General features: G+C 39.9%; 1 protein-coding gene across 19 annotated transcripts in view; it reads right to left on the bottom strand.

The window, feature by feature from the left end:
- Nucleotides 1–19772, bottom strand: part of NBEA (neurobeachin) — a 644629-nt gene that overhangs the window by 37449 nt on the left and 587408 nt on the right. For all 19 annotated transcript variants that reach the window (XM_021065197.2, XM_021065202.2, XM_084981455.1 and 16 more), the window contains one exon: nt 9870–10037. In XM_021065197.2, the coding sequence (XP_020920856.2) occupies nt 9870–10037 (168 nt within the window). The remainder of the gene's footprint in view (nt 1–9869; nt 10038–19772) is intronic.

Below are 19772 nucleotides of genomic sequence, written 5' to 3'. Positions count from 1 at the left end.
CATCGCCGGATCGTTAACCCACTGAGCAAGGGCAGGGACCGAACCCGCAACCTCATGGTTCCTAGTCGGATTCGTTAACCACTGGGCCACGACGGGAACTCCTTCTTTTATTTTTTTGAAGGCCTCCATACTGTTTTCCAGAGAGGCTGCGCCATTTGACATTCTCACATTAGTGTAGAGAGTTTCACTTTCTCCACATCCTTGTCAACACTTGCTATTTTCTGTTTGTTTGACAGTAGCCAACCTAATGGGTGTGCGGTGGCATCTCACTGTGGTTTTGATTTGCATTTCCCTAACGATTAGTGATGTTCCCTGTGCTTGCTGGACATCTGCATATCTTTTCTGGAGCCTTCATTATTCCCTTGAGAGGATAATGCGCTGAGATCCTAATTTACACAACTAAGATTAGTATCCAGCTATAATACATAAAAAATGTTGGTTAGTTTTTCCTTCATCTCCAGGTAGGGCTGACCAAAATGTGATTATATTCAAGCAAGAGACATTTTCATTGAGAATCTAGAATATTTTGAAGATAAACACTCTTATCTTCTTGGGGGAGGCTGTGGAGTCTCTCTGCAATCCAAACTTGTTAATCCTTAAGAAGAGAACTAAAACACTCTTTTCTGGGTGATTTAGAGACAGATTTACCTTGAAGCGGAGGTTTTAGCAGTCCATCTCTTAAGGATGCTTCTGGGTTTTTAGTTCTTTGCTCACTTTTGGGTTGACTCCATAGCATATCACAGAAGAATCAACCCAGAAATGCTTAATGATGTGTGAGAGGAATCTGTACACTATCCCTGCTGAATTCTCCCTGGCTGAATAAATTTATATAAAGCAAATGCTGTGCTGGCTGGCTGATTCAGGAAATGGAGGAGAGAAGGAAGTCGAGGAGAAGGTGGTGATGGCGGAGGAGGAAGGGAGAGAAGCAGTAGGACAGGTGGTGGCCTTTCTTCACTACACGAAATGAGTTCACTTGGAGTGTCTGATCATGGAAAGAAAATTGTAATGAAAACAGATTTGTTTGGTATTTGGGAAGACATCAAGACAGGTTCACCAGGTGCTAGCAGAAACATTGCAAAATGAAATCATACACTCTTATTAAACTAAATTCAAATTAAAATAGTACTGAATGTATTTGGCAGAACAAAATGCACGTCTTTGATTTTGACATAAATGAGAAACAATAATTTAGATATGCTATGCTGAGATCAAATGGCTTTAAATAGGCTCATTATGAATATGTTTAAAAACCTTTAAAAATGAGTCCTAAACATCTAACCGAAATGTTTAAGTACTTAACTTGAGTAATAGCCACTTCGACAAACTGAAGCATGCAATATGTTTTGAATAATTGTTAATTTATGCTAAGGTAACAACTGTAATAGGAGATAAGGAAATCCCTTCCAGCTATTTCTCTTACAAATAGCAGGCTGCAATTTTCACCCTTCTTCCTTGTGTAAAATATGACTTTAGATGCTTGTAAAAGCATTTGCTGTTAATTTCTAAAAATCAATAATTAGCACTTCTCAGCACCACACAATAAAAATAACACGAAGAGAAAAAGCATATATCATATAAATGACACGCATCCATTTTGACTAGCTGCATTATTTATGTTTTTCTATGAACGACTGATGATCACAGACTAGGTAAGGATTGCAGTAATTAGGAGGAGAAAAGATAAACCTAAATTAAATATTCACTAATCAAAATTAAATGTCATTAATGTCTTTAATACTAATTTCTATATAGAAACTTTATTCATTGAATCACCCCAATTCATGCCTATTGTTGTGGATGAGAAGCACCTGAACCTATACTCTTATTAGTTTTAGGGATCAATAATATTCTGGTTGTTCCCCAAATGATTCTTTGAATTTAAAGAATACTTAATGTGTATTTCCACTCCAATAATTTAAAGAGAAGAGATTTTCTTATTATTTTAATTTGGCTTTTAAATTTGTTAAGTTTTTTTTTTTTTTAGGGCCATACCCGCAATATACAGAAGTTCCCTGGCTAGCCTACTCCAGAGCCACAGCAAAGCCAGATCTGAGTTTGTGATGTACGCTGCAGCTCACAGCAATGCTGGACCCTTAACCAACTAACCGAGGCTAGGGATTGAAACTGCATCCTCATGGATACTAGTCGGGTTCTTAACCTGCTGAGCCACAAGAGGAACTCATGAATTTGTTAACATTTTTTTTGTTGTTGTTCTTTTTAGGGCTGCACCTGTGGCATATGGAAGTTCCCAGGCTATGGGTCCAACTGGAGCTGCAGCTTCTGGCCTATGCCACAGCCACAGCAATGCCAGATCCGAGCTGTGTCTATGACCTACACCACAGCTCACGCTAACACCAGATCCTTAACCTGCTGGGGGCGGGGGGAGGCAGGGAGCAAACCTGCATCCTTACGGATACTGGACAGGTTCGTTACCACTGAGCCACAGTGGGAACTCCCAAATTTGTTAACATTTTAAGCTCAGTAAAACATCCAGTAATTATAGGGAGAAAATTAAGAAATCTTCATTAGGCATTTTGTTTGTCCTTTGTTGCTATCACGTCTCAGAATTATTGCCGAGAAGAACGCTGAACATCCCTCATCTGAAAACAAGTAGGCATCATGGACAGATGAGTGGGCAACCTTGTGTTACAACCCATTCAAGTGATCCTGGAGGGGTATTCACATCCCTGGTAGATGGAGGAAAGAGGTCAGAAATAGGGAAAGGAAAAGACCAGGAATAGCGAATTCCCAGAAAGAATAAGCTGTGGTTGTAGAGGCCATCACTGTTGTCACTACAAATACCTCTGCTTACATCATCAGGATGAAAAGTGGGGGAATTTCTCTCCTGATACATTTTATGAGTTCATCTTCTAGGAAAGTCAGCATTGCAGCTGTTTTGCTTAAAAACACATCTGTCTTGCTGGTTCCCGACAGCCCTATCATGTCAGTTCTCTGTAGTAGTTAAGCAATGTTTCAGCAAGAAAATAAAATGAAAACTGAAGTGATCTATTCTACTTCCTATGTGCATATTTTCACCCTAGCAGATCCAAAGGAATGCTTTGTTATTCCTGTGAGATCAAAGAGCGAGATAACAGAGGAAATGTAATCTAAGACTAAGAAATATTAGTAACAGAAAATTAGACTAAAAATACCATGTTTTTATGACTACTGGTAATATTAAAATACATTTAATGTTTCCATATTCTCAGCATAAGTAGACAAATGTGTATGTATAAATAAATAAATGCTGTATGGCCCATATGTTCTAATAGCTTGCCAGCAAAACAGCTTTTTATGATAGACATGTGTATACCTCTTACTGCAAAAAAGAACTCCCTTAAATCATTTTTCAGTTTGACAGTGTTGACTATAGATAGGATGATACAGGGAACAGAAGGTCTTCCAAGACACCTGAATTATGGTTTGGGGTAATAATAATTACAATCTGTCTAGTGCTTTATAGTTTACGAAGTATTTTCACATATCTTTTCTCATGTGATTCTCAAATACAGCCCTATGAGTTGGCTATGATTTCTCCTATCCTATTTTAACTGGTTAAACAAAGGTACATGCAAGTAAAGTGATTTGGTTAATGTCACTCGATAATGATGGGGCTGGGATATAACCTATTATCTGATTCCCACCTTTCCATTACTGTTTATTGCCTGCTAGGCACCATATTATCATATTCAGAGGCAGATAGGCTTGAGTAATTATATCCATGATTGTAAGACTGATAATTTTTAAAAACAATTTCAGAGTAAAATATTTTTCGCTCATTATAAGAGTACAGTAAATAATTTTTGTGGCATTTAATTTGTAATTTCCACTAATAAACTTTTTTTTTTTTTTTTGCCTTTTCTAGGGCCGTTCCTGCAGCATGTGGAGGTTCCCAGGCTAGGGGTCGAATCGGAGCTGTAGCCACTGGCCGACACCAGACCCATAGCAACACGGGATCTGAGCCAAGTCTGCGACCTACACCGAAGCTCACGGCAATGCCGGATCCTTAACCCACCGAGCAAGGGCAGGGATCGAACCCGCAACCTCATGGTTCCTAGTCGGATTCGTTAACCACTGAGCCACGATGGGAACTCCTTCACTAACCAACTATTAATTAATTATGGCATAATCTCCTTGAGAGTGCCTTAGGAACTCTCAAAGACTGATGAAACATAGGTATCAGGGAAGTGATTAGAACAAATGACCAAACCCCCCCCCCCAAAACCCAAAAAAGGCTGATAAATATTTCTTAAAGCTATCTTAATTTTTTTCCTATAATTAATGGAAGTTTTACTGAGTTGAAACTTTTAACAAATTCAAAAGCATAAACAAGATAGAAAACCTTACAGTTTAAATTAGTACAATGTAAGTACACATTAAACTGTCCCTTATATTTTTAAGAATCATTTTGGAATATGGAAGAATATCATCCCTAAAATGAAAAAGCATTAATAAACACCTTGTTATTTTTAAATTCATAGAAAATAATGGGACTAAAGAAACTTTGACTTGGGAATCAGGAGACTTCATCTAAGTCTGGCTCTGATATTGCATTGCTGGGTATCCTTCGAAAAATCATTTAATAAGAGTGTTAGGCTAGATAAATATTTTTTTTTAAAACTGGAACGAATAAGAATTGCCCGGAGAGAATTTTTTTTTTTTTTAAAATAAACCTGCTTGAACCCTCTCCTGGATATTCTGAGATACTCTTGGGCTAGAAGAGGGAAGGATGGAGAACTGGACGGGGCTCAATGGATATGGCATGTGCTCTTGAAAATACTAGAGGGGGAGTTCCCGTCGTGGCGCAGTGGTTAACGAATCCGACTAGGAACCATGAGGTTGCGGGTTCGGTCCCTGCCCTTGCTCAGTGGGTCAAGGTTCCAGCGTTGCCGTGAGCTGTGGTGTAGGTTGCAGACGCGGCTCGGATCCCGTGTTACTGTGGCTCTGGTGTAGGCTGGCAGCTACAGCTCCGATTCGACCCCTAGCCGGGGAACCTCCATATGCTGCAGGAGCGGCCCAAGAAATAGCAAAAAGACAAAAAAAAAAAAAAAAAAAAAAAAAAGAAAATAGTAGAGGGAGGTGGCAGTAAGGATATAGATGAAATAAAAGTTAGCATTTTTGAAACTGGATGATAGGTATATAGGGGTTCATTATATCATTCTCTCTACTTCAGTAGAAAAAAAAGTTTTCAGATCATTCTAACACTCCTTTAGTAGAGCAGTGCTTCTTAAACTCTAATGTCTCCAACAAGTCACCCGAGCATCTCCTTAAATGCACGTTCTGATTTATTAGGTCAGGGAGGCCGGAGAGTAGAGTCTGGAGTGCAAACAAGTTCCCAGGTGATGCTGATACTGTTGGTCTATGGACCACAGTCAAGTTGCAAGGAATTAGAAAACCATGGGACCAGACACTCGCAAAGCAGAGTAGCCTATTTCCTCAACAGGTTATAAAGCGGAGTTTCTTGGCCATCATTTGGTAAGGAAAAAATATAAAGTAAATCACATTATTATTACTATTATTATTTTGTCTTTTCTAGGGCCACTTCCCGCGGCATATGGAGGGTCCCAGGCTAGGGGTCTAATCAGAGCCACAGCACCGTGGGATCCCAGCCGTGTCTGTGACCTACACCACAGTTCAGGGCAACACCGAATTCTTAAACCACTGAGCAAGGCCAGGGATCGAACCCGCAACCTCATGGTTCCTAGTCGGATTCGTTAACCACTGCACCACGACGGGAACTCCAATCACATTATTTTTATTAATATGTAAAAATGGGTAAGAAAGATATTTATTATTATGCCTGAAGAACACTGCTGAAATAATCAGATGAGCTCATCTATGAAAAAAAGTGTCTATAAGATTATGATAAAAGCCAAGATTTAAGACAATTTAAATAATATCTAATATCCAACAGATCTAGTGTTTACACATTAGGAAGAGCTTTGTACCAGAACTGTTCTGTCATGTTCCTGCCCAGAGGCTGTCATGATAAAGTTTATTATCAATTACTGCTTTACAAGTATAAAATAAGTTAAGCTGTCATATTTTTCTCAGCCAGAGATCCTAAGCTGTCAAAGAATGTCAATTTTAAATCTGACATAGAGAAGACAATTATCTGTTATTCCGACCTCTAATTTCTTGACATTTTAATGCCATAATTGCTGCAGTTAGTGCTGCTTCATGATTTCATCTGTCAAGGAAGAATGAATCAATAACCTTAAGCCATTTCTCAAATTTTAGAACTAACCTCAAAGCTCAAAGTTCTAGGCAGACTGTGGGCTATATACATACTGGGTTTTTTTTTTTCTTTTGTTTTTTTACAAGAGGGACATATGTAGATTTTTGTATATTAAATATTTCTCCTTGAAATCAGTATTTAACTAAGGCATTAATTAAGTTTAGTATAACTGTAGCCTTCCTTTGGTGTTATCTTTGTGAAATACAGTCATCTTCACATTCTAAAAATACTAACGTAAGCACTATCAAATAACAGGAATGAAATGCGCTCAATAAAAGGCTTAACATTTTGAACACGGCTTTTCCCAAGAGCCTCTGTCCAACCTTTTAGGTAGATATCAACTCTCTCAAGTCACAGCACCACAGGGCAGACCTCCCTCTGGGAACGCAATGTTGAGGTTTGGTAGAAGGCGGTGTGCCTTGCAAGCCCCTCCTTGCAGGGAGAGTATATATTTAAGGGCGCCAAATAACGCCTGTCCCACACTCCTCCACAGGGCTCTTTCTTGTGACAGCAGATGCTGAATGATTTTATGCGGGCAAACACATGTCCGGTATTGTTCCTCCTTTATAGAGAAAGCAGTGGAGGCAGAGGGATATTAAATGGCTTGGCCATACGAGAAAACTCACAGGATTCAGGTGGACTCTCATCCTCGGCTGGTTCTCAAGCGCTCGCGCAGAACTTTTTTGGTGGACATATGTCAGTCCTGGGGCAGAGGAGGGAAGAGTGGGAGTGGGGAGAGGGACAGGGAACTCATATTCCCCACAGGATCATTTAGTCTGTCATGCTACCGCACACTCGGTGGTTCCCTAGCCGTCTTAAGGCGATAAAGCATCTTCCTAAGCAAACTCGAGGGGACACAGGTCCACTGGGTCAGGGCGACGACCTCTGCTGCCCTGGCTCTGAGTCTGCGCTGGCTGCTGGAAGAAAGGCAACAGTGCGCCATCAGCTAGTATTCAGAGAACCAACAGAGGAGTTTTGGTGTGAGAGAGGCAGGCGAGGGGTTTGGGGAGGGAGGACATGCACACTGCCCAATGACTCTGGAAGTTTCTCTAATGGAACCTCTATTCAGCAAGTATGCCCTCAGACTGGGAGGGCTGCAAATAGAGTCCTGAAGTAAAGCACTCCGCCTGCACCACTGTGAGATAATCAGGAAGAGTAACATCTTACTGTGGAGACTGTCTACGCAACAACAAACACGGCTGAACCATTCCTGACCCACAGTGTTTTCTTTAAAGTATGCGTTCTGACATAATGTCTCATTAGGAAGTTCCACGGTTTGACAATTATACACAGTTTTTATCACTGTCCAAAACAGCAGTGTGATATTTTGTAGAAGCAGGTATTTTTACAGGAGTCAAGTAATAAACATGATGTCCATGTAAAGTCTCAATTCTAATTCCATTTTCTTTTTATTCTCTCATTTATCTATTTATTTACTCTCATTAAAAAATGAAAAATCTGCTATTTTTCCGTCAATTTTAATGTTGCCTTGCACTTTCATTATGTACAATATGCTTAAAATATTTTTATTTTGCCCAAGAGGATTTTTTTTTTTTTTTTTTTTTTTTTTTTTTTGCTTTTTAGGGCTGCACCCACGGCATATGGAAGTTCCCAGGCTAGCGGTTGAATCGGAGTTGTAGCTGCTGGCCTACATCACAGCCACAGGAATGCAGGATCCAAGCCATGTCTGTGACCTACACTACAGCTCCCGGCAACACCGGATCCTTAACCCACTGAGTGAGGCCAGGGATCGAACCTGCGTCCTCATGGATGTTAATCAGATTCGCTAACCGCTGAGCCACAATGGGTACTCCTTGCCCAAGAAGATTAACTCACAAATTTCCTAATAAGGACAACACTTTATAATAGACAAAAATGCACACCAAAATACTCTGGAGGAAAATTGTCTATGATATTTAAAAGTCAAAAAACAATCTGTAGTTGGTCTTGGAATAAAAGGGTAAGTATTCCAATTATTTTCTTTTTTTCTGATTCTAAAGGTATTGGCTCTGAAAGAAGAATAGAGTTTGTCAGGCATTTACAGCACTGGGGCATGTATTAAACAAAGGTGTATTGTTAAGAGAATAATTAAGCTCAGAATTAGAATGCCCAGTTGTGTACAAACCAATCAGATTATTTTGTAGAGAAAATCCCTTATTTCACCAACTCATTTCCATAATGTCTCGCTTCTCTCTCATCCATTCATTCTCTGTCCCTACCTCTTTCTCCCAGCTTCAGGCAATAATCCCATTTCCTTCTGCATACAACATGGTATAACACTGCACCTAATAATACGCTTGCAATGTGTTCTCTGAATATTTAGCCCTAAGGGTCCAAGGATCAATGATCATGAGCTGCTTCCCTTCCCTTCCTCTTCTCGGCTTGAAACCATACAAGTGAACTCATCTTGTTTTTACAGAAATCTCTAAGAAATGATTTTATGGATGCAAATTTTTCTCGTAGAGCTTTATTTCCGAAATCTACGAGTTTTCCACCTCTAAAATTCAAAATAAAAAAATAAAAAAGCACTCCACCGACTGGAAGTGTAGAAATGGTGACTTGTTTTGCATAGAGCAGATGGCAGATAGCGGGTAGGGTGAAAGGCTGGGACACAGCTTCCGTGAAGCAAGGCTCATCCAGCAGCTGTTGCATCTTCCCTCTTTTTACCTATCCGAAGTAATTCTGTGCAACGTGGAAGTGATTTAAATAATACGTTTTATGAACATTTTCACAGAAAGTACTTCTACACATATTACAGCATATAATTCCCAAATGTGAGCTAAAACATTTCAGGGTGAGAACATACAGGAATGAAAATACGATAACCTCATCTATTTCATTGATGCATTTTTGAGAACCTACTGGAATAAAATAACATAACCTTACCCCAGTTTTACTGATGTGTCTTTTGAGTATTCTGTCTAGAAGGTTGTAATTTTGCTTTTATAATAGAAGCAGACGGATACTGGCCGATTGTTTTCGTGTGAACGATTCATGTTGAAAGACTCAGCTAGGTTTCATTAATTAATAACACAAAAAGCATGAAGCATTTTAATGAAGGCACTGAAGTAAAACAAATAAAACAGGGATACTGAAGTGCATTTTGTACGTCTGTAACTCTAAAAGGAACTACAGGAGTTCCCCTTGTGGCACGGCAGAAACGAATCCAACTAGAACCCATGAGGATGCGGTTCGATCCCTGGCCCTGCTCAGTGGGCCGGGGATCTGACATTGCTGTGAGCTGTGGTGCAGGCCGCCGACACAGCTCGGATCCCCTGTTGCTGTGGCTCTGGCGTAGGTAACAGCTGCAGCTCCGATTGGACCCTAGCCTGGGACCCTCCATATGCTGCCAGGGTGGCCCTAAAAGGCAAAACAAAACCAAAAAACAAAAGGAACTACATGGTGGTCTCACTACTTGTTTCTGACATCTAACACTCATTTTCCCACACTTGTCAAGTTCTATAAAATTTTTATAAATTTAAAATCTAAGTTTTAATTTTTATAAATTTAAAATCTAAGTTTTACAAAAATTTACATTGAAAAGAAATTTATACAGAAAGAGATGGAAAGCCGAATTTGTTTTGAAGGGGTGACAGAAAATTTCCAAATAATACGCAATTTTATTACCTACCTCCCTCAGCACAGGGTCAGTGATACTATCCAGGTTCACGGAGCCTTCATAGGTCAGGTAGTGAAAAACATTCAGAGCCCGGACTGCTTCTGGTCCTCGCTGCTTATAGCCAAATATGAGGTCAATCCACTGATGGAGTTGGCAAGAAACAAACTCACTTTCCAGAGCCTGAAATGAGTCAAGAAAGAAATTCGAGACATTACAAACTTAGTAAACGCCTCTTTTTCTTACTTTGAAATATTCTGTATAAAGAATTACAATACATTCTTTATATTCCTAAATTTTGTCTGTATGTCTTAGAGCTTCTATTCTTAGAAATGGCCAAATAAAACCTATAATAAAACACATACCTAAAAGAAAAATTTCTCTCTAAAATACTTAATGTTCTCTTGGTTTTGTTATGGGGTGCATTGTGTATTTTAATATTAAATAGATTTCTGAAAAAAACACAACAATAATTTGAAATGCCTCCTTTAATGCCATTTACAAGAATTTCATTTCTAATTTTTAAACATGGGTTGAAACTAAACAGTTTATTAGACACTTAATATACACTTATTTTCCTGCCTATAGTCTTCAAATTTACCTCTAATGCTACTAAAAGGGCATAACTTCCTTCTGCTATGAATTAACTCTGCTGTTACACCACCGGGTAATTTTAGATGTTTGCTAACTAGTAGGAAATGAATGCAAATTACTGAGAGTCAGTGACCATGAGAAGCTCCCATAGAGAGTCAGAAAAAAAGAAGGCTTTTCGTGTCCTCAGAAGCCATCATGAGCTCCTGAGAGGTACCCTGACAGGCAGGCGTGGAGTTCTGTTCACACCTGTGGTGTAAGCAGTGACAATCACGGTACAGTCACTATAGCTCTCACTTTCTTGCATTCATGCATCATCAATTTCTTATTGATTTTAAGGGCACAGTGATCTCAGCAACATGAACAGAAAGCTGTTAGAGCTAGCGTCTCAAATTTCAACTATTCAAAGCTGTATCAAACAAACTTCGAAATTACAGACATAACTAAATATGAGAATGAAGTCATTCTTTGGCTGCATGTTCCTGACTTCTAAGGTGTTGAAACCAGCTTGAAATTCATTTAATTAATAAATGATTTTTTAAATTAGCCCTCTGATAATTGTTTCATTTCTTAAATCTACAAAATAGCGGAATGATACTTTTCAACTCTTTCCGTGATCATATTTGCCTAGGAATTTATTCCCTTCAACCTCTTTTTTGATCTATTCCTTTCAAAATTTTTGGAATTTTATTGATACCACTTACTGTGGATGTTTCTCAGTCGGAAATATATATATAAACAATTAGGGTTTTTTTTTTGTCTTTTGTCTTTGTAGGGCCGCACTTGTGGCATACGGAGGTTCCCAGGCTAAGGGGCCAATCGGAACTGTAGCTGCCAGCCTACACCACAGCCACAGCAACGTCAGATCCGAGCCGCATCTGCAATTTACACCACAGCTCACGGCAACGCCGGAGCTTTAACCCACTGAGCGAGGCCAGGGATCAAACCCGCAACCTCATGGTTCCTAGTCGGATTTGCTTCCGCTGCACCAGGATGGGAACTCCTAAACAATTAGATTTTTATGAAAGGATAGTTTACATAAAATTAAACGGGATTTCTACACTCTGGACCTCACTGGTCTTGACATAATAGTTCAGACTAAAACAGAAAAAGGGACTAAAATACAAAAGAGATACTGGTTAAAATTCCATGTTGATTATGTCTATAATATTGGTTTGGTCAGTCAGTACAAATGAAAAGTCAGTAATTAGTCAGTAGTGCTTCCAGGACATGGCACAACAAATGAAAGGATGAAAAATAAATAAATGGCAGTTCATTATAGAGTAGTTAGTTATTGCCCATGTCTATTCATTGGAATTCAAAATACTAGTGAAATCAGATCTATTATTTAAAGGGAGACTTTATCAACATAACCACATAGCAACCATTTCAAATCAGCTACAGCATTTCAAAGTGCAGCTACAGCTCCAACTGGACCCTTAGCCTGGGAACCTCCGCACGCCCGGGTGATCTGATCTGATCATCTTAAGATCAGGAAAAAAGACAAGGAGGTTCCCTATCACCACTGTTGTCTCATATAGTCATCAAGGTTGAGAACGCTTCTTGTGAGAAAAAACAAAGAAATTAACTAATAGGAGTTGCCAGGAACACAGTCAAGCTTACAGAAATCAATAGTATTTTCCTATATTATCAATAACTGCGTACAAAATATACTTTTAACAATATATGATTGCATTAAAATTTATGAAGTCCCTGGGAATTAACCACAAATACCCATGTCCTTTATGGACAAAATGTTAATTTTTAACTTTAATAAGCTACATAGAAAAGGATCTGCATAAAAAGAGACATTCTGAGACCTCCAATGGGAAAAGCTAACATCATTTTTTCCAAATTAATCTGTAAATTTATTGCAATGCCAATAAAACTTATTTTGATGTAGCTATATACTTTTTGTAAAAGTTATAGGGATGAATCAAAGTCCACAAATAGCTGAGTTGACTCTAAAAAGAATAAATCTACTAGATATTAAGATGTATAAGATAAAGATAAGCTGCAAAGAGCTGGAGACAGACACATAGCTAGATAGATGATAGATAATAGGAAAAAAGGAAATAAAGCAAAAAGAAGGGAGGAAGGGAAGGAGGCCAGGAAGAGAGGATGGAAGAAAAGGAGAAAAGAATTGGTAGGTAGATTATACTATTTGTAAACAATAGCAGTTTTATGTCTTTGTTTCAAATATATATTCACACACTAAAGATGACAGTACATATCACTCAAGAAAGTTGCATTTATGGAATCCCCGTCGTGGCTCAGTGGTTAGTGAATCCCACTAGGAACCATGAAGTTGTGGGTTTGATTCCCAGCCTTGCTCAGTGGGTTAAGGATCCAGCGTTGCTGTGAGCTGTGGTGTAGGTTGTAGATGTGGCTCGGATCCCGCGTTGCTATGGCTGTGGAGAAGGCCAGGGACTATAGCTCCAATTGGACCCCTAGCCTGGGAACCTCCATATGCCGTGGGTGCGGCCCTAGAAAAGACAAAAAGACAAAAAAAAAAAAAGTTGCATTTATTTCGTAGATGATGTTAGCAAAACGGACTTACTATATAAACAAAAATTATACTGGTTCTCTATCTAACAGCACCTAGGAGTGAAAGTAGACTCTAGATAAAGACCAGTGTATGAAAAGCAAAACCATAAGTATAAAGCTGATACCTCAAAATATATAAAGTTATCTTTGTTATTCAAAACAAAATACCAAGACCATAAATGTAAAGGAAAAACATCTCAGTTGAAGAAGTTCTGCTCAACCAAAATTAATGGGGATAAAGTTAATAGACGTGACATTCAGGAGAATGCATTTGCAATGTTTGAAACCAACAACTACTGTTGAAAATATATAAAGAACGTCTGCAAAAGAACAACATAAAGACAGGAACCTCTGTTTAAAACAGGCAAAGAGCATGAAAAGGAAATTTGTAGACGAGGAAACCCAAAAGGCCAACAAGCATATTCCAAAGATAAGGAATTCCTCAGTAGTCACCAGTGAGATATTGTTTTGTATCTGTTACTCTGGCTAGTATTACAAACCTGACTAATACCGGTTGTTGAAGGGGCTGTGGCCTTGTAGAAGCCTTCTTGCACTGGGCCTGGAGGGTGGGGGGTGAAGACAGGGGCAGCCAACCTGAAGAGCAGCTGGGCACTAACGACTCAGACTCAGTCTCTGCACATCTAGCGCAGTGGCAGCTGTCTTACTCCAGACTACGAGTCCCAAAGAAATTCTCACAACAAGCCAAACGAGGATGCCAAAGTGGATATTCATCCCAGCCTTGGGTCGTGGCAAGTCAGGGGCAGTCTAGGGCTCCTTACCAGGGGACTTCCCTTTACTTCTCCGTGGAAGCAGTGGACTGCCTATACACAGCCACATAGGTAGGTTGTAAAAACAAGGCTAAGTGAAAACAAGTCAGAAACACAATGAAATCTATGACCCTATTTAATTTTTATACATCAAAAATACATTCCATGAGTAATGTTTTAGAAAAACGCATGCAAACGAAAGGAGAGAAACATCAAACAAATTATAGGCATTGCCCATAGCAGAGGAAAACAGAAGTAGTGGATAGACATAAAAGGATAAATGTTTCAAAACTCAACTAAGTGAAAAATGATCATTCCTTCCAACCCTCATAATTGCGTTAGGCATTTAGTTCAATAATTGTTTTATTCTAAAGGAATAAATTTCATGGACCCTTTCTGTCCAAGTATGTCTAGTGACATCGATAAGACCTCATGGTTCCCAGTCGGATTCATTTTCACTGCACCGCGATGGGAACTCCAAAGGGTCAGTCTGGATGCAATACACACAGGCACACACACTTTATATGTATTTAAAACACTGTTGAGTTGTTAGCATTTTGTTTAGATTTTTTTGTATTTATATCAATACATGAAACAGCCCCATTTCTTTTTTCCTTGGTTTCCCTTTAGCTACTCGAATCAGTATCACACTAGCCTCATAAAATGAGCTGGATGGCTCCCAATGTTTTCTGGAATAATTTCCATAAGAAATGAATTCCTTATCTCAGAAAATTTGTTAGAACTCACCTGTAAAATAATACGGCCTTGGATATTTTTGTGGTTGGGAAGATTTACTATTTAAATTTCTTTAAGGCTTCTAAGTCCTCTGGTGCCAATTTTGACATTTTATATTTTATCGGTATTTATCCATTTTACCTTAGTTCTAAAATTTATTAGTTTATAGTTGTTTATAATAATTTTAATTAAATTTAAACATCTCTATGTCTATAGTTGCTTATGCCATTTTATCCTGAAGGTTAGGTAGGAGGGTGAATCAATAAACAAACAATCAAAATAACTCTGCCTCAGGGGTTTTTTGGGGTATAAAATTAAATGACAGACAATAAGGTAGTAGATTAAACAGACAGTCTTATGGATTGTCTGACTTGCTAGTCACTGTAGAAACAAAAGAAAATCCAGTTAAAACATTTAAGAGCTGAATCTGGTTCTAGATCAAATGCATATCTAAGAATTGAATTTTAGGTATCGCATAATTAGAGCATAAAGATCTATCTAAAGCTGAAGCCTTATACGGAAACTTCACTGTACTCTAAACAGCATTAATCTGTTATTTAAATACATGCTTTTTTGCTTATTTGTTCTTTTCAGAACTATGTTTTCATGCAAAAACCCATTTTGGACTTTGAAACAAGATTTTCTTGAAAATACAACTGAAAAATATAAAGAAAGACTTGATTACTAAGCTATTAGGGTTATAATGGTCTTAATAGCTTGCTTTACCCTCTACTTGCATATCTAAAAGCAGAAGCAATTGCTTTAAGCCTGGATAAACCAATTCCCAATCCATAATTCTACCCTGGGGATCTGAGAGGAAGTGAGATTTAAACCAGAGAGGATCTCTCTTAGATGAATAATAGTTACCTAATTCTAATTTCCATATTGTCCCATGGGTCTTAGATGGTAGAAAATTCTTTCTCTAGCAGGTTTAAGATAAAGCAGCTCAGAAACTTAGAAAAAAGGAAACTAGGCTAGTGGCATTAACTGTGAGGAGAGAATGCTAATTTCTCCTAAATTATTATTTTTTTTAAGACCAAACTACCCCAAGAGCATTTCCAAGCCTTTCCTCTTATTGCCTCAAAAATCTGCTTCTGATACTGAAAAAAATTCTTCAGAGTTGCATATATTCCAGCGGATAATTAGAAAATCATATTGCTACTTATTCTGTAGTGTCTGTGCTGGCTTCTTAGCATGATTAAACTGAAGTTATAGCTATCACCCAGTGAAAATTTTAATTATTTCAAATAAGGGCAACATAGTTTTTTTTTTTTTTTTTGTCTTTTTGCAATTTCGTGGGCCGCTCCCACTGCATATGGAGGTTCCCAGGCTAGGGGTCTAATCGGAGCTGTAGCCGCTGGTCTACGCCAGAGTCACAGCAACGCGGGATCCAAGTCGCATCTGCAACCTACACCACAGCTCACGGCAACGCCGGATCCTTAACCCACTGAGCAAGGCCAGGGATCGAACCCACAACCTCATGGTTCCTAGTCGGATTCATTAACCACTGCGCCACGACGGGAACTCCCAACATAGTTGTTTTAAATGTTTATTTTGGGAGGCTTAAATGATTCTACCACTTGATTATTTCCTGGGTGTATATAATACAGAGGACTTGGCCATTCCCATCAGCACCGTCCTAGTGCAGCAGACTCTGACCTCTTCCTCTAATCCGAGCCTTGCTCCCTGCTGGTGGGACACACTTCTGAAACCAGCACGCTCCTACTGTCATCCTCCACGTCAAATCTACCAAGGTTCCTCCAATCATAGCACATTTAGTGGAAACTTTACCTGACCCCCGAGGCCTTTCAAACTTTGATCCCACCCTTCCCCACTATTTCTTTGGGCTTCTAGCTACAAAGCCTTGGCTCCAGTAGCACAATTTACAGTCCTGGGCACATAGCGGCTGGTCTGACCTCTGAACCCTTATTGCTCCTTTCTCCTGAAAATAAAAGCTTTTCACCTCCCTGCTTCTTTTTCAAGTCTTAGCCATCCCCACTCAAGCCCAATGTTCATTTCCTGAGTTTTCCACCTCATACTCTATGAAGTCTTTTTTTTTTTTTTTTCTGTCTTTTTAGGGCCACATCCATAGCATATGTAAGTTCCCAGGCTAGGGGGGGTGAGTCAGAGCTATAGCTGCTGGCCTACACCACAGCCACAACAATGCCAGATCTGAGCTGCATCTGCGACCTACACCACAGCTCAGGCCAATGCCAGATCCCTGACGGAGGCCAGGGATTGAACTGGCGTCCTCATGGATACTAGTTGGTTTTGCTACGGCTGAGCCATGATAGGAACTCCTCTATGAAGTCTTCTACGACCTTCTATAACACTTCTCATCAGTTCCCTTCTGTTTAATGTAGGAAGTAATGTATACAAATTTACTTGTGAAAATCAATTTGCATATAAATTGTAAAGTGCTAAACAAAGGAATGGGATTATTACCAATTAACACTTAATTGTTTCAAACATGCCATATGATATCCTCAACTAGAATAGAAGCATTTGGAATATAGAGATTATAGCTAATGCTTCTTTTGCACTTCCCATAGTTCTTACCCCAGCATTAATAATCAATATTTAGTAAATATTTATTGAGTGATTAATTAAGCAATGGGAAAGATGTGTCGGTTACAAGAAGGAAGAAAAGAAATGTCAGGAAGCGAGGGTGGGGTGGGAAAGAAATTCATTCGTTCACTCGACAAATATTGATGGCTCATCTGCTATGTGCCAGACACTATTCTAGATGCTATGATTACAGCACTGAATAAATGCAACACCAAACTCCCTGTCAGAGAGTTTACAGTGTAGTGGGGAGAAAGAGACAAAACCTAAGACAGTGAGTAAGAGAGAGAGTACGTCTGAAGGCGAAAAGTGCTAAGGAAAAGAGAAAGGCGGGGAGAAAGTTGAGAGGTGTGTGTAAATGGGGAGGGAACTGCTACTTTAGAGGAGGCAGTCAGAGAAGGCTTTTCCTTCAGTTTGTGACAAGTAAGGACTATCATGAGGAAGCGAACTGTGAGGGCATCTGAGGGAAAAGGAACTCAGCGGGAATGATCATTCATTCGTCATTCGTTCATTCATTTATTCAATATGAAGCACCTCTTACGCGCCAGGAAGTGTTCTAGGCCCAGGGATACTTTGATACACAAGACGCAATCTCCGCTCTCAAGGAGCACATCCCACTGAAATGCAAACAAACAGGAGGGAATGTAGCCTAATCTCTCTCCAGCCCCAAATTACGGTGACCTTCTACACATGTCAGACGCAAGCCTTGGCGGATATACAGAGATATACAGATGGGTAAGTGTGCCATGCCCTCAAAATGATCAGTTTGGTGGAAGATAAACATGTTGACTTGAGCTTTTCCTGCAGCTTGAATTTCCGCTAAAACTCTAATATGACAATAGGCACTAAGCCTCCCTTTCCCATCCCATTTCTAGAAGAAATTCTTAAAATGGAGTGGATCCATCTCTACACATTTGTTCCCCACCCTTTCTTTTTTCTTTTCTTTTCTTTTGCGGGCAGCAGTCACCGCATATGGAGGTTCCCAGGCTAGGGGTGGAATTGGAGCTACAGCTGTCAGCCTACACCACAGCCACAGCAACTTGGGATCCAAGCTGCATCTGCAACCTACACCACAGCTCATGGAAACGCCAGATCCTTAACCCACTAAGTGAGGCCAGAGATCGAACTAGACAGATTCATTTCCGCTGTGCTACAACAGGAACTTACCCCCCCCCCCCATACACACACCCTTTCTTTTCCTAGGCTTTGCAGAACTAGAAAAATCTGAGGGAAAATGGCTACTACTAGGAAGTTGCAGAGGGCACGTGTTGGCTCTAACTTTAAAATGCATCTGGACTCCATTAATTTCTTACAACCTTCACCGCCACCACGCCGGTCCAAGCCATCAGCATCGCTCACAATACCTCCCAACAGACAGGCCTGATTCCACCCTTGTGCCTCAGCATTTCATTCCCAACACTGTCGTCCAAGTGACCCTCTCAAAATACATAAAAAATCATAGTACTCCGCTTAAAACACTGCCGCAATTGTCAATTTCACTCAGAGTGAAAATGCAAAGTGCTTTTGATGACCTTCAGGGACGTACATGATCTGGACGCATTGCTGCTCAGTCTCCCACTGCACACTCCGTCTTTACTTTACCCCAGCCCACTGGCTTCCTTGCCAAGCGCCTTCCTGCCACAGGGCCTTTGCTCCAGATGTTCCCTCTGCCTGCACTGCTTTTCTCTCAAGAGAGTCTGATTCAGCTCCTAGTTCGAGTCTCACCATCACGAGGGGATCGTGACCATTCATCTCTGTATTTCTGAGCCCCTTGCCTGGCACACGTCTTTTGCCCACAGTACTGATCACCTGCTAACATACTTGTATTTTACTTATTAATTTCTGCCTGTGAATTATCTTTGATCAAAAGTAAGCCCCAGGAGAGCAGGGATCTTTGTCTATTTGTTCACTGTTACACTCTTAACATGGAGGATAGCACCTGGCCCACTGGATAATTAGCTGGTGAATGAACGCATTACAGCACCTGTCAGCGGTTACTGTGGCTGTATGTTTCCTCACGTGGGTTCCTAACTAGAGTGTGGGCTCCCGAAGGCCACTCACTGTGTGGCTCATACCTGTGTGTCCAGGGCGCAGACCAGGATGAAGGGTTTAGGCTCATGGCACTGGGGAAAATGACGGGATTTCGGTCTTCTTTGAGTTTGCCATAATGCCATACTGCGAGCTGGCTCTCAACGAAGGTTTATGTAATGAACAAATCTCCAGTTGCAGAGATAAGGAAGATTCTGCACCCTCAAGGGATAAGGATGTCTTATTTGTCCAGGATGTCCTGGCTAACAGGTGGCAAGGGCAGGTACTCACACACAAGATATTTATCTCAATATTTTAAGTTGCTGCTAAAGACTTCCAGTGATTCTTATGTTATGCTATTTGCTTAAATTTCTTTGTTGAGTATATCCCAAATGCAAATTTCTATCATAGAAGAGACCTTTTCTTGAAAAAAGTGAAAATCTCATCAAGGATGTAACAGAGTCAAAGATAAAACCACATCCCCTGTGTCTCTGCCCCAGCTCACTGCTGCCTGCTCTGCAGACTGAGAATGTTCTGCCCTTGGCCCAGCAGCACCAGGGACGTCGGGGCTGCGGGCTGGGTATTTATCAGGCCTTTTGCTAAAACAAATTTTAAAGAAGGGCAGATTATGATTGATGAACCCAGCATTAGGGTAATGTTATCAGAGATACTTTCTATTTCTGCC

Source organism: Sus scrofa, chromosome 11 (genome assembly GCF_054392235.1).
Source record: "Sus scrofa isolate SSC_HxYL_T2T_F1_AM1 chromosome 11, Sscrofa_HxYL_maternal_Yorkshire_Landrace_v2.0, whole genome shotgun sequence".
Lineage (NCBI taxonomy): Eukaryota > Metazoa > Chordata > Mammalia > Artiodactyla > Suidae > Sus > Sus scrofa.
Note: the sequence above shows the minus strand (reverse complement) of the source record. Positions and strands in the feature narration are given on the sequence as shown.